The sequence below is a fragment of the Dromaius novaehollandiae genome, chromosome 5, assembly GCF_036370855.1.
Source record: "Dromaius novaehollandiae isolate bDroNov1 chromosome 5, bDroNov1.hap1, whole genome shotgun sequence".
Taxonomy (NCBI): domain Eukaryota; kingdom Metazoa; phylum Chordata; class Aves; order Casuariiformes; family Dromaiidae; genus Dromaius; species Dromaius novaehollandiae.
Genome location: NC_088102.1, coordinates 5350911 through 5365704, shown reverse-complemented (window position 1 = coordinate 5365704; position 14794 = coordinate 5350911). Strand labels below are relative to the sequence as shown.

General features: G+C 46.9%; 1 protein-coding gene and 1 non-coding gene across 2 annotated transcripts; one reads left to right on the top strand and one right to left on the bottom strand.

Annotated features, from left to right (window-relative positions):
• Positions 1 to 3013: 3013 nt before the first annotated feature.
• Positions 3014 to 14098, top strand: TBPL2 (TATA-box binding protein like 2). Its single transcript, XM_026100037.2, has 7 exons — positions 3014 to 3103; positions 6223 to 6629; positions 7659 to 7746; positions 8483 to 8574; positions 9842 to 10009; positions 11619 to 11713; positions 13578 to 14098. The coding sequence occupies exons 1-7, from the start codon at positions 3053 to 3055 to the stop codon at positions 13676 to 13678; spliced, it is 1002 nt and encodes a 333-aa protein (XP_025955822.1). The 5' UTR covers positions 3014 to 3052; the 3' UTR covers positions 13679 to 14098.
• TRNAG-UCC (transfer RNA glycine (anticodon UCC)) lies at positions 3163 to 3234 on the bottom strand. The gene has a single exon. It is a non-coding gene; the product is annotated as a tRNA-Gly (tRNA).
• Positions 14099 to 14794: the final 696 nt, after the last annotated feature.

Sequence of the window (14794 nt, the reverse complement as noted above, 5' to 3'; positions counted from 1 at the left end):
TGCTAATTAAGAACTCCTGACGGTGCATCCGTACAGGAACTAGGCACGTCGGACGATTCGTGAGCCCCATAACCGGCTCACGCCGTTCGGGGCTGTGCGTAACGGCGAGCTCCTCCGCGCCCCGAGCAGCCCGTCGCTGCTCCCGAGTCACCTTGGCGCGCTCGCCAGGCTGCCGAGGCTCCCCAAACACAAGAGAGGCGGCAGCTTGAGACAGAATATATCTTTTAAGCTAAAACAGGGACAATAGTTGCCCTTTCTAATATTATTTGACCTGGACGATCAGAAACGGAGTAGATAACAAGTCTCACGGGTCCTGAGCTATACATTTTGAATTAACATCTGTCCAAATCACGACAGAGGTCAGAACCTTCTGCTGAAGGCGGCAGCATGCTATCTCACAGCAGAGGGAAGATGATGCCTCTGATGATTTCGGCTGCGAGAAGCAGACAAGCCCTAACGACACACTGATGTGTGCCATCTCTCAAGCAGCATCCAGAAGACCTGTCCACTAAACCAAACTAAGCCTGAAGGGTTTAATTACCCAGACAATGCAATTTTAAATTCCTCCGAGAATCATACAGCCTTCCACATGTTTTCCTTTCAGCTCACCCTTGAAATAGATAAGTGATATTAAACCCATTTGACAGACAAGGCACCAACAAACTACACGACTTACCCAAAATCACGCGGGGTCTGCAACAGGTCTCACTGCCTGCTGTGAGCGCGACAGAGCAGTGCCCTTGCTTCGGACCAGCCTCCTCCCGCGGATCAGGGACCCAGAGCTTGCGATGCCGCCGGCGGGGCGGCACGGCACGGCAGGTACCAGCCCTGCTCACCACCGTCCCGCGAGCCACCTCCCAGCCGAGGGCACCGTTGCGTGGACGGGACGAGGGGCATTCGGCAGGGGAAAGCCGCGCCGGATGAGAGCTGAGAAGCTCAGGTTTTCGCTTCGGCCGCAGACCGCGCTGCTCGCGCGCGGGGCAGGAACGCCTCCCGAGCTCCCTTCTGGCAATGAGCTTCCGAAGGAAGAGACGCCAGAGCCTCAGCGTTGGCAAACACGACCGAGCAAGTAGGGCAGTTTGGAGACACGCGTGTTTGATGCTGAGCTCACTGGAGGCCCCAGGATGAATTCTGCCTATCACTGCTGTGAATCACGTACAAATCAATGCTCAAAGCACTTCTAGGCGTGATTTTGATTTACTCCTGTCGTAGGCAGTGCTATCAGAGGCGCTGACCCAGCAATCCTTTCTTGTGCAGTCTTTCCATCCTCTCAACCCGGATCCTCCATACGAAGTGCCCACACCAGATCTGCAGGCTGTCCTTATCCAGGGCAAGAAAAAATAGCTGTAGCAAGAGACTTGTATTTTGTGTTCACCTCTTCGTGGCCTCTCTGTCACTTTAAGAGCGACTTCTCCCCCTCAGTTTTGCAAAATGCAGACAGAGGACCAGGGTTCAGGAGCTTCAGGGTGAACGTATCTCATCTCCAGAGGGTCCTGCAGGCTGCTTATACACGGCTGGTGTTAGCCTTGCGTTAAAGGATTAACTAGACCAAGGAAACTCAAACTACTATAGCTGCAATCGCATAGGTTGGGCCACGCAAGGGGAACAACAAGCCCTAGAAGTACCACAAAACCAGCCCAGCAGCCCGTGCTCAGGAGGGACGGATGCTCGTAAGCCACACACGCCAAAAAGCAAAGGTCTCCCTAGCAGGGCATCGGGTTTATTTAAGGTAGCAGCCAGCGCAGGCACCAGCCAGGACAGGGAGAAGGGTGTCTCCCCTCCCGAGCTTTCGTGCAAACCCGTCGCTCACCGGGCAGCGACAGGACAAGGAGGGAGGGAGCGGGTCAGGCGGCAGACGCTGGCACCGAGTCAAGCGGCGCCTGAGCCTTATCGGCGGCGCGGGACGCCCCGGGCACCAATTAGCGCTGCCAGACACAACGCAGACACCCACCCGGGAGCGCGGCGGAGGGCTCGCCCCGATCCCCCTCGCACCTGCTGAGCCGCTCGCAGAAGGGAACGGGGCGCAACGCGTCGCGCCGAGCGCCGGCCTCAGCGCCGGGGGAAAAGCAGATAGATACCAAGGGGGAAAACAACTCCGAGGCAAGGACGGCAGCGGTCACAAGGAACACTTGCTTCCTCCCCTCTCAGTGGTGTTAGCAGCACTAACCCAGCTCAGACCAGGGCATTTCATTGCAATGCCGTGAGTTTGGGGGGTTTGATCTCAGAGGGAGCTTGTTAAAGGGAAGCCACCTCGTCCCATGGGCCAGGTGTGACCTGTTGCACTTAACGAGGCAGGTGGGAGAAATTAAGGGCACGTTGCACTTGCTCTCTAAACATAAAGCTTGATCTGTGCCAGGTCTAAGTTGCAGCCCTGACTCCTCTCTCATCCTCAGTCCCACGGTGGCGAGGGGGGGTCGGCAGGGGAAAGGGGAGCTTGCGAGCAGGCCGCGTTCGTGGGCTCACCCACAGCATGGGAGACGGCCCTGCTGCCCCTAGGGCTTCCCCGAGAGCGAGCAAGCCTTGGTGGCAGCTCCACCGAGGGCAGGCCGAAGGTGTCCAGCTCAAAGGCAGTCCTGGGCTGTCTGAGAGGGGTAAAAATCACAGCCGCGAGGGACCGTGCTGGCCCCCATGCAGCTCTGTGAATTCGGTTCCGCTTCACATTCACAAAGCGGAGCGTTCAGGCTGGATTCTGCCGAGATAACCGAGCGCCAGAAGAGGTTTCCTGGGAGGAACATCCCGTAGGGGCTTCCCAGAGAGCCACCCCCGGCCTGTCCCCAAAAGCTCCCCTGCTGCCCACCTGCACCAGGCCCAGGGGCTGCGACGGGCGGGGGGAAACCGGGGGCCAGGGACAGCGGGGGGTGTTTGCCCACGATGTGGACCCGGTGTAACCCACGCACCCCCGCGGGTCGCCGCCCCGCTCCCACGGCCCCGGATGAGCCGCACGTGCCCCGGCCCCGGGGAGGGGTGGGGGCGCAGCCGCTGCGGGGCCGCCCCTCGCTTAAAGGCGGCGGCTGCGGGCGGTGGGGCAGCCCCTGCGCGGGCGGTTGCGCCCATGGACGGCGCGTCCCCGCTGGAGCGGTACCTGGAGCGCTGCGCCGGGCAGGTAGGGAAGGGAAAAAAGCAAAAAAGTGGGGAAATAAGGTGGGAAAAAAAAACGAGGGTTGCGTTGGCCGGGAATCGAACCCGGGTCAACTGCTTGGAAGGCAGCTATGCTCACCACTATACCACCAACGCCGCGCCGAGCGCCGCTCCCCGCCCGCGCCACAAGTGCGTCACCCCTGATCCCGCTCTGCGGCCCTGGCAATGGGCGCCCCAGGGCTCGGCCCCGCGCAGGGCACCGCCGCGTCGCGCAGCCCGAGCTCCCCCGGCTGCCCCGTGCGCCACGGTGCCCTAGCGCTGGGGGGGGGGGGGCGGTTCTTTCCAAAAATCTCCATTTTCTCTGTTTAAAATGGCCCGTCCGGTCTGGGGCGGCTGCCTGGTGGAGGGGCTGCGGCCCGCAGCCGAGCCCTGTGCCCGCTCTGCAGCGCGGCGCTTCCCCTGCACGTCCTTGTGCTTTTCACGCATGCGATGCATCCCCTTTTAAGCTGTTTTTCAGCTCAGGAAAAGGGTTTAGCCAGGCTCTTTAAATCCCCAGACCTCCCAGCAGCAGTGGGTCAAGCCCTCTGAATACAGCCCTGTAAGGTGTCTAGTGGGGTGGGTCATAACCCAGATTTTGCAAATGCTACCGACGTTTGCATTTCAGGCTTGCTGGGTTACTACTTGCAGCAGCTGTGTGGGGTATCAGCCTGGAGAGAGGAGGGAAAAGAAAGAGAGAAACCCAGTCTGTTGCTTAAAACAGCTGGCTTTGATTTACATCTACCAGGCTTGCCTGGACTCCTGCAATGGGACTGAAAATGGTTGTTTCCCTCAAGTTACCCCAGCTCGGTGCTCTCAGGCAGGGTTTATGTCTGAGACCTCCTTCATGGAGCCGCGGGGAGATCCCCGAAGCTATGCAGCTGATGGGGCCTTCGGTGAAGTTAATTAACCTAGAGTCTGTAGTAATAACCCTTGGCGGGCAGCCCAGCCTAAACATGGTCTTGTGCCCCCCTTTCACAGCCTCTGAGCATCTGCCTAACGAGAAGCCAGTCTTCCGCAGGGCTTAACCCTGTGAGGTCTCTTCCAAAGACATTATCTGGAAACCTGAGGAGAAGGGAAGACTTGCTTTCTCTCTCTCTCTACTTTATGTAGTTTACTTTCTATTGCTTTTTTATTTTGCTTTTGTTTTTCAGCTATCTAATGCTTGTGGCTTCATATATCACTCTTCTCCATCAACTTCTTTCTTCAAATTATGCCACAAACTATTTGTTTACATCTGTTTCTTGACTCTGTTATATTTCTTATGTTCTCTGATGCCCCGAGTGTGATGTGTGAACAGTCCAGCAGCCTCACTGATGAGGTGGTTTTTCTGTTATTTTATTATTATTATTATTATTGTACTGTCTTCTGCATGTCACTCAGTTTGTGGAAATTTTTCCTAGTCAGCTCCTCTACAGCTAAATCTCAGTGTACTGGGGGACTTGCAGTGACTGTGTTTTCCTTCCCCTGTTGCTAACGTGGAAAATATTTAAATAAAAATAGTGGTTTAGAAACACTTTTAAACAAGATGTATTTTAGCTATTCTGTAGCATATTCTCTCTTTGTTTATTCCTTTAAAATACACTTATGTCTGACTTGCTGATTCTGAGTGCTCTTGGGCCCTCTTTTCCAGAGAGCGAAGGGGTTAAGGAGTGTGTAGATTTATTCAGGATCAGTCCACCCCCAAATGGCCTCATATGGGGCTCTGTACCTAGGAAAAACAGCTTCGAATCTAGGTATTCATGACGCTTTTGTAATGAGACCTGATTGCATCTGTATTCAAGCTAGTGAAGGCTCTTGGAGCAGGTTTTGTCACTTAAGAATTTTCCCAGTGTCTGCAGAAAAATATGCACCTCGGAGCAGAGCTCTCCTTGGGCAGCGCGTACACGGCCGCGCTGCTAAGCGAGCTGATCAGCACCGAGCACACGGCAATAGCCGCTGCGGGCTGCTGAGCGTTGATCTGGAAACTCTGCTCCCTCCGGAGATCAGGCAGGCGCTGCCAGCTCAGGGGCCTCTGTCTTGTGCTCCAACGTGTGCTTGGATTTCTGAGTCCTTTTCAATCCTGAAAATACCTAAATAAACGCACGACGGCTTGTATGGATCATCTAGTCCAGGCTGTCACCCGCTGGGAAGCTGCTGAGATCACCCTCCCAGAAGCAGCTTCCCACTAACGTGAGGATTGTACCCAGATGAATAAGGGAACACATCCTTTCTTAAGCACTCGCCTTCTCAGTATTCCAGGGCCTTTTAAATGTTAAAAAAAAAAAAATAAACAGATGATGTTGACAGAGGAGGACACTAGCATGCAAAAATTTGCTTGCAGATATGTTGCATGCCTTAATCGCTTGATCTGGGAAAGGACGCGGGCTTTGCAAGTGGTGTCTTGCTTAAATTAGTCTGGTAACCTCCAGCAGCTGCATGCCCAAGTTGCTCGTGGTTCTGTGAACTGCTGCCCTCTGTTGCACAGATCCGACGTGACACTGATACTGTCCCCTGCGAGCAGGGGGAGGAAATCGCAATATACTGAGGGTTAGGGCCAGCCAGAAAATGCCAGCTGTCTTCCATGACAAAACTCATGAGCAATTGTGTTTCCTATAACTGAGGCACAACAGAGGCTGCGAAGGGCAAAATGCCAACATTGTTCCTCCAGTCACCGCTGAAGATCTATAATATTTCTCAATTTGTGGCATGATGTGGTCCGGGCCGCCTGCAAAATGCGGTGGGAACATGCACATCTTTGCTACAGAAAGGCCACCGTTTCTTGCATCTTTTCATACCTTCCATCTTTGACTCTTCAGGAAGTTGGAGCTGGGGGGTTTGGGCCATCACCCGCAACTTGCGGGCTGCTGTTCAGTTTGCTAGTCTGACCCTTGAGCTATGAAAATAAACCTGTGCTGGGGGGGAAATCATCTTGATTTTTATGTGCCAATAGACAGTCAGGCAACGCCCCTGAAATCTTAAAAGTATTCTTTGCTATAATGTCTATGTGGGGGAAGGAAAAATATTGAAACTACCTCATTGAATAGAAGATGTATTTTAATTCAGCCTCCCAGTTGAAGGAAATATTTTAATACAAAAATCTTAATGACGCTTTTTTCTTAATTCAAGGATGACCTCTCAGCTAGTCCTCAGCTGTTTACTCCCATGAGCCCTTATGACGTAGACCTTCCAATTCAGACAACTCCAGATGCATCATTCAGTTCTCAATTTAATCAGCCCAAAGAGCTTCCTCCAGACTTCTCTTCTGTGGATCTCAGCTTTCTTCCAGATATTAGCCAAGATGACAGAGAACAAAATCCATCAGAAGATGGTCAGGAAAGGCAAAAAGAGCTTGATGGGTCAGTATCAAGAAATGAGGACAGCGGTATCTTCATGGATGAAAGCAGTCTGTCGTATCCAGATGCAACCCAGCCATCCTCCGAAACATCTGGTGTCTGTCCTCCTCTGACACCAATGACACCTATGACCCCAGTAACACCTGCATCAGAAAGCTCTGGCATAGTTCCTCAGTTACAGTAAGTAAATTTGTATAACATGCATAAAAGTTTTGGGGACAGCGCTGTGTTTGCTGAAGCAAATCTCCTTGAGGACTAGGTGTGTTTTGCTTGAAGTGCCCTGACTTTCTACTTATTAGAGAATGTAGGAAGCATGGGCTGGTCTTAGATAAGCCCACCCAGAACACTGTGTGAGGGTATTATTATTATTATTATTTTTATTTGAGAGGTGGAACAAATGAACAGACAATACAGGACGACAACCGGATACTATGCCAATGAATTCAGTACAGAAATGGAAATGGCACAGAACCATACACAGCTTAGAAAAATGGGGGAGAGTGGACTTGATAAACGTGCTGGTTGAGCGAGTGTCTGCAATGCCCCTGGCTTTCTAAGGGAAATATACTCTCCTGGGAAACAGGAGATGGAGAATCTCCATGGGAGAACTGTTTGGTAGAAGTGATTTACTATATAGTATATACTGCTAGTAAAAAGACTAAAAAGAAAACCCCACTTGAAAAGGAGGCCTTTTTAGTGACCCCAGAGGTGTAAAGATGTAAATCTGCTCCTCTTTGAGAGCAGAAAGGCAGTCTTCACTGAGCAAGCGAAGGGGATAAGAGGCCCTTGTTACAGGTCCTGTTTTGTCTACATTAGAGCAACTATGGAGTAGTTTATACTCGCAGAGAATAAGATACCCTTATCTACCTTAAGAGTGCTGCAGTAACTCTGTAAACTCTTAGTAATAGTGCAATTTAAAGCTGTAAAAGACTTCACTGATGTATTTATTGGAAGACACACCAGCTTAGTATGTAGGGACTAATAATTTAGAACTCTGTTATATCTTCTGCTGTGAGAAACCTTAATTTTGGTATTGAATTACTTAAGTTTTGCCAAAAGTAGCTTAGTGTTGGAGTGGGAAAGAGGCAGGCAGGAAATTAGTAGATGGCAATTAATTGGACTGTGACTTCACACTAAGCTAATAATGTTGGGGTTTGGCTCTGTAAAGGCTTGCTTTTGCAGTAAGAAAATTCCTCTCTTGTTCCTCAGGAATATAGTGTCGACTGTAAACTTGGCTTGTAAACTAGATCTGAAGAACATAGCTCTGCATGCCAGAAATGCAGAGTATAACCCAAAGGTAAATCTTAAGGAATTTAAGCTTTACCCCCACTTCCCTTTCCTAGTGCTGCTGAATTAAAACATACAGATCCAGCATGAGCTTTGTCCTTTTCTTATAGCCCTGTCCCGATCCATAGGGGAGAGTCACAAAAGTTCTGCAACTTGGATCTGTTAAATTGAGGAGAGAGGAAAAAAAAAAAAAAAACACCTCATTATGGTCCCATGTATCTTTTGTTTTTCTTTGAATAAAACACATAGTGGTCTTGCAATGAGATGTTCCCAAGCCTTTTAGGAAAGGAGGTGACCTCTCCCACCTGTGGTCTGCTACCCCCAGCTGAAGTGGCTCAAGCAGCCCTCATCTGGGGGAGGAAAGACCTGCCCCAAAACTCTTGGGTGAAAGAAAGGGAATTACGGGAGTCAGACTGGCTTTTGAGGAAGCCTGTGGTATGAGGTGACACTTCCAGCAAGTGGCCTGGACTGTAGAAACTTGCTGAGAGTGGATGGGGTGACTGTAAGTGGCTCCAGGCTGCTAAACAAAATGTAAGGAAACAGGCAGTGGCCTTGTGCCTGTGTCCTTAACCCCCCATGTCTTTGAAGAATCTTATTTGAAGGCAGTAAATAAACACTTACTCTTACAAAGAGAGTTTGTGCTGTGTTGAGCTTCTTGAAGGCAATAATTTCTGAAAAAATGAACTGAAATACAGTACCAGCTAAATCCCCCGGACTGATCGTGAGGTATTACTTTGAATTTCTAGAGGTTTGCTGCTGTGATCATGAGAATCAGGGAACCACGAACAACAGCCCTTATTTTCAGTTCAGGAAAAATGGTCTGCACAGGAGCAAAAAGGTAGGCATATGCCCCTGGGCCTGGGTCTTGTAGCTGTAGCAGTATTCTGACAGAAAACCTTGATTAAAGTATCTGCCAAAGAGCTTGCAGTAATTGTGAGGAAAAGATGAAGCACTTGTGTTGAAAATGTTTAGCTTTCTTCATGGTGGGAGTTCAGTAATTACGGAACTGCGTGCTTCTGCTCCCAGTTATAGATTGAGCTGAGCAGACATTAGCAGAAAAGCTGCTAAAATGCCTAGGAATTGTTAAGGGGTTATTTGCATTTCTCACTGACTTTAAAGTGAGTCAGGACATAACCTGTGTCTGTCAAGTCTTTCTTCAGTGTGCATTCACTAGTCCGACAGATCTGCCTCCAGAGAAAATAGGAATTAGAGAAAAGCAAAGATTATTTCTGTACTTTGAAGCTCTTGTCCTCAAGCTCAGCAGCTTCCTTGATTAATGGCCTTAAATGTCAATGGGATAATACATTAACTTGCAGTTTGAGACCCCTTCTCCTTAAGCTCATTCTTGTCAGTCTAAACTTCCACGCTGAAGGCTGGGCTTTACCTCAAAACTAGCAGAGCTGTTTGCATGTTCCTGCTAGCCCCTGGCTTCTTGGTGCAATATGGTTGCTCCAGAGCAAGCACGTGGCAGACAAAATTACCTAAATAGAGAAGTTGGGGCGTGTAGGAAAAGACAGTACTTTCTTGGCAGACCAACCACAGGACACACAAGGCTAAGTGCGAAAGAAGCAGAAACCTTCAGGCTACGTTTTGGAATTGGACCAGTTAAGCCAACTGAGAGTTGACTAAATTAGACAATCTGAAAGACAGAGGTGGTCTCGCTTGTGTGAGATGTGGAAGTTAAGAGGAAGAAGGAAGGTAATCACCTCTGGAGCATTGAGACTTTAACTTGAGTAGGGGTATGAAGAGAATTTTCATGTGCCATATATTTGTCTTGGTGACGCTTAGTATCGAATAATCAATATACAGTACTTAGTCCCCAGCTTGTCTTTGAAGGTGTATTTTTGGATCTTTCTTGATCTGGACAGAGTCTCATGGTGCTTTTAAAAAGAAACAGCCAAAAACTCTAGCTGTTTACCATGAACAGCAACCTCAAGGTCAAAGTCACCTCTATTTTCTGAAGAAACCCAACTTTTCCTATCCCAAGCTTGGGTGTTGATTTACAGCAAAAAGGTGTTAATGCCATCCCATGCAGACTGAATTTCAGGTTCAAAACAGAAGAAACCACTAATCAAAGTTTATTTCCCCCTCTGCTCTTCCTTCAGTGAAGAGCAATCACGGCTTGCAGCAAGGAAGTACGCACGTGTGGTGCAGAAGCTCGGGTTCCCTGCCAAGTTTCTGGACTTCAAGATACAGAATATGGTTGGGAGCTGTGACGTGAGGTTCCCCATCCGGCTGGAAGGGCTGGTTCTCACGCACCAGCAGTTCAGCAGGTATGTGGCAGTGAGAGCTGCAACACCGTGTAGCCTGAAGCAGTGTCTTTGTAAACGGTAAACAGACTCAAACTGTGAGGCTGTACAAAGCTGGCAAAAGAGTAATTAATTGGATACCAAATACACAGTGCGTCGTCTTCTCACCAGAACTGGTTCAGCAAGCGTGAAGTGGCTATGGGTGGCATGTGTTGCAATAAGGATAGCAGGGTTTCTCTCTTGCAGTAACTCCTGTTTCTAGCGGGGCATAGGCCAAAACGACTCTCTGATAAATTGCCACGATGATGTGCAGCAACTCGCAGTAAAGCTCTCGGCTCATGGAACAGTGACTGGCACAATGCAGCAGCGAAGGGCCCTTCTAAATTGTTCTCCTGGGTGTTTTCACTGCTCTCTCCTGGCAGGGACACTATAAGCACCAGCTTTAGAGTCCTTGTAACTGGGAGCATATTATGCAACTGTTGAATCACTTCTAGGGTAAACTGGATGCATGTTAGATCTGGTTAAGATGAAAGACTGGAGACTTGCAGGAAGCTCATAGTTACTCTGCTCAGTTGCTTAAAAAAGAGGCTTTTTTGGCCTTGATTGTGAATGTTTCTATTTGACACAATCCCCAGTGCTGCTGCATACCAGCTATGCACAAAGAAATGTGTACCAGAGGCTTTTATTAATCTGAGCAGTGTTAGTAATCAGAATTTTACTAGACTAGCTATGTGTAATGTCTAACCTTAGTGGGTGCTTTTTTTTTTCATTGCAGACCATGTCAACAGGAAAATAACAAGTCTTGATTAAACAATTCAGATTTAATTAAAGTAGTTCTTAAGCTACTTGGAGGAGGGGCACAGACCAGGTTCTCACTGTAAATCTTTAGCTAAGCTGGCCTCTGACATAACTCCCATCAAACTACATGTCTATCTGCAAAGATAAGGTTTTTAAACTTCAGGGATGAAGCCAGACTCTCGTTGCAGAATACAGAACTGAGAATATGGTGTGTTTCTGGGATATCACTTTGATTCTTACTTGATTGGATGTTCACTACCCATTAATTCAAAGCAAACCTGTGTTTGAGCGATGGACGTGCTGTGCCTTCTTCAGGATGGGTTTATTCAAAGCTAGTTACTGCCATCAAGAAGGCAAAGGGTGAAGATTTCAACACTGGGGGGGGGGAACCCTGCATGGGTTTTTTAGCGCTACATGTAACATTTCGCATTTAATTTTGGGCTGCTTTGGCTGAAAGACTAAATATATATATTAAAGATGCACTTGGCAGTCTTCCTTTCTTAGTTGCACAAGGCACTTCACAACAAGGGCTCTTTGCAGTCTAAGAAGGGTTTGAGTGCTGTTTGAAGGTTACATTAATAGTTACAGCACTACAGAAAAGCAGACTCAGAAGCAGCTCAGAAGCCTTTAAAAGTAAGCATGGAGAATGCCTACTAGCTGTGGCAGGGTTTGCCAGGTTTCCCTTCAGGATGCCTAAAACCTAGGCTCCAATTCTATGGGTAGCTAGCTTAAGATTTGTAATTACATTGTTGTTAATGTAATCTAAGAGCACGTCATGCAGACAACACTGAAGCATGCTTATGTTTTACTAATCTTACTTGTTTGCTTTAAACAGCTATGAACCTGAACTGTTTCCTGGACTTATTTATAGGATGGTCAAACCAAGGATAGTGCTGCTCATCTTTGTGTCTGGAAAAGTTGTACTGACTGGTAAGTGGTCTGCCTCTGCACAGCTGTGACTAAGTGCTACCATATGTTCTAAGGAAGTGCTTAACTGAACGTTAGCTAAACTGATATCCTGCCACAGTAAAGCCACTTGGCAAGCTTATTTATGCCTACTGATGCCTTTCTATACTTATCTGTGTTTTCTGCAGGTAAAAATCAGCACTGTTGCACTAGAATCTTGTATTGCTTCATACAGTGTCTCAGATTTCCATGTCATTAAATTGGAGTATCTCTGACACATATGGCATTATGCTCTGCATAATGTACCAAATCCCAGCAGGATGCTGACATGCTAGTAACTATTCAGCTGCTTAAGTACGGATACCATAATAACAGCAGTTTAAAATTGTTTGGACAGGAAGCAAACTTCTTAAAACACTTCACTGACAACATTTACTAGAAATTATTAGAGGAAAGGGTGGAGATGTAGGAACCCATTCCAGACTGTTTGGCAAAGCACTCGTAAGTGAAAGCCTTACTGAATAAGCGTGCTCAGCAGATATCTGTACTTCGGATCCCTTGTGAACAAGTTAAATTCCTGAGTGGGTGTCCATAAACATTCTTTTGTAAAACTCATGAAAATGCTTTTATTTGGATGTACTAAAAGGTAAATAGTACTACTTCTTCCCAGAAGAACTGAATGCTGCATGTATATTGACACCAGAGCTTTGTGGTATGTGAAAGACAAATGAGAAAGGGCCAGAGATTCTCACAGTCATAAATCATGAATGAGCTCAACTAATTGAACTGTGGGGCACTCAGGACAAAGCTTAAATGCCTCCTCCTCCAATTTCCCCCCACCTTTTTAGGTCCAGCGAAATCATATTGGTCAGCTCCACTCTGCTGATATTTGCAGAATGCATTTTGGGTACACTAATTTGCAACATGCTCTGGAGTGTGTAGCAGGCCCAGAAGGACTAAGGCAAGGGAAGGACTAAGTCCTTATTTCTGAACACGGGGTCCAACTGTAATGAGAAAAAGAAAAAAAAAAAGAAAAAAAAAAAAAAGAATTTGCCGATCTGCAATTTTTTTTGTTTGTTTTCCTCCCGATCAAGAAAGGTTCTTGTGGTAACTCAAATGAATTAGTCATGACCAAGTGTGTTGTGGCATACTCTTGTGGAAAGGAAAAGGTTTAGAAGTCCATCCTGAGTGCCACTTAGTCCAGCTATTTAGCTCATTTAAATGCAGTCTGCTAGTAGCTAATGTTTTTTATGCAAGTATGTTAAAGTACTGCCACTGGCCAGGAATGTTCTTGTCTACTGCAGTACAGTTAATGTGCAATGCTTTGTATTAAAGATTTGCTTGTGGTAACATGGATAAGGCTGGCTTAGAAATTGCAGATGACCTAAAACTCTAAAACAAACAAAACTCCGCAGTTCCTCAGAACTCTTCCTCCCCAGTTCTGAAATCAGCTGTGGATCAACTTCCAGTGCTGGAAAAATGCCCTTCATTTCTTATCTCCAGCTTTTCACTTAACCTATCCATAGGCAGAGCTGTTACTGTTAAACAGATAATGCTGTGGTTCTTCTGAGCTGCTATTTTTCTTTTTTTTTCTTTCTTTCTTTTGCCCACATTTTGCACCTGCGAGGAGTAGCCAACTGCTGCCTTTGTGCTGCAGATTAAACAAATCTAGTCTCATCTTAAAGCAAAGCAAAATAGAAATTCTGTTCTTTGTGAGGTGGCAGAAGTATCACGATACAAATCCTGCTTTTAAAAACTAATCTTTGACAATGCTTCTTAAAGTGACTTTTAAACTCCTGTGTTTTGTAATCTTATCATCAGCTTTAAACTGCATTCAGTTATTCTCAACACTTAATTCTTAATCTGTTTTTCCTACATATCTTTACAGGAGCAAAAGAGCGTTCTGAAATCTATGAGGCATTTGAGAACATCTATCCCATCCTAAAAGGTTTCAAGAAAGCATCAGAACATGGCCCACAAAGCAACTAAGAATAGTACACGGGTTTGTATTGCTGTGCATGGTATTCCTGTACCCAGCTATAAACCTGTGAATTATTAAGCAAATTATGCTATTCTGAACACTAAAAAAGCTGATGTCTTTCTGTAGTTTATGAAAGGGTTTTTTGCTTGGACATTTGCTGTCTGTAATCCACTTGAATTCAAACAATTTGTATCAAGCTGAAAATTTAGCCAAATGAATGCACTTGCAATAGAAATGTACGTTAAGGTTTCACTTATGTATTTTGTAATAGAAGCATGTGTCTCCTTCCTGTTAAGACAGGCGAATCAACACTGCACTTAAAACTAGCTTTGTCAATATCCTCGGAGCAGTTCTAGTTCCTACAATGTTGTATTTTCATGTTTATTGTAGACAAAAATACAGTTTGAGTTTATAGTTTAAAAAATCCAGCACGACTCAATTTCAATGTTTTGAAGACAGTGATTGTAGAGGACATTTACCAAGTCCCCCCTCTGACCCCCCTGGTTGGATAAACTGTTGTGTAATGGTGTTGGTGCTCCCTTTACAGCCAAGACATTCAAGGCCGCTGGTAGTGCTGGAACATAGCCAGAAGGGTGGGGGGAACTAAGCAAACTCTCGAGAATGTCATGACACCAGTTTCGGTGTGTGTGTGTGGGGGGGGGGGGGGGAGTTGTTTGTTTTGTTTTTAAACAAATTGTTACCCACTTGTATTACTGAAGTCCTCTCAGAAAATGGGAGTTGGATGTCGTTTGGCCCAAAGAAGCATGCAGGTTAGGAAATGGCTTTAAAATAGACTCTAGGAGAATCGAAAAGTCTTAATGTTCAAGGTTTAATCATCTGGATTACTGAGCCAGAATTCAGACAATGGCACTACATCCAGTCATTTGATAACTTCACAGCTAAAACACAGTAGGGTTCTTGTGCTTTCCCTTTTGTGTTTTACCTCCAAGTGAATTCAAGGCTTTCTTTGAAAAGGTGTCATGCTCAGACTGGTGAAGTGACTACTAACAGTATAAAGACTATTTCTTGACTGTGGCAGTACCTCCTACGAGTCTCTGAAAACAAGGTTGCCCCCTGCCTCTCCTCCCCAAAATAGGGCTTTAGTGTCCCTGGGATTTGCCTTG

Excerpts from the sequence above, each read along its gene's own strand:
- TBPL2 (XM_026100037.2), top strand. The coding sequence starts at position 3,053 with ATGGACGGCGCGTCCCCGCTGGAGCGGTACCTGGAGCGCTGCGCCGGG. Across the intron at positions 3,104-6,222 it reads TGGAGCGCTGCGCCGGGCAG|GATGACCTCTCAGCTAGTCC; the intron begins GTAGGGAAGGGA and ends TCTTAATTCAAG. Across the intron at positions 8,575-9,841 it reads GTCTGCACAGGAGCAAAAAG|TGAAGAGCAATCACGGCTTG; the intron begins GTAGGCATATGC and ends CTCTTCCTTCAG.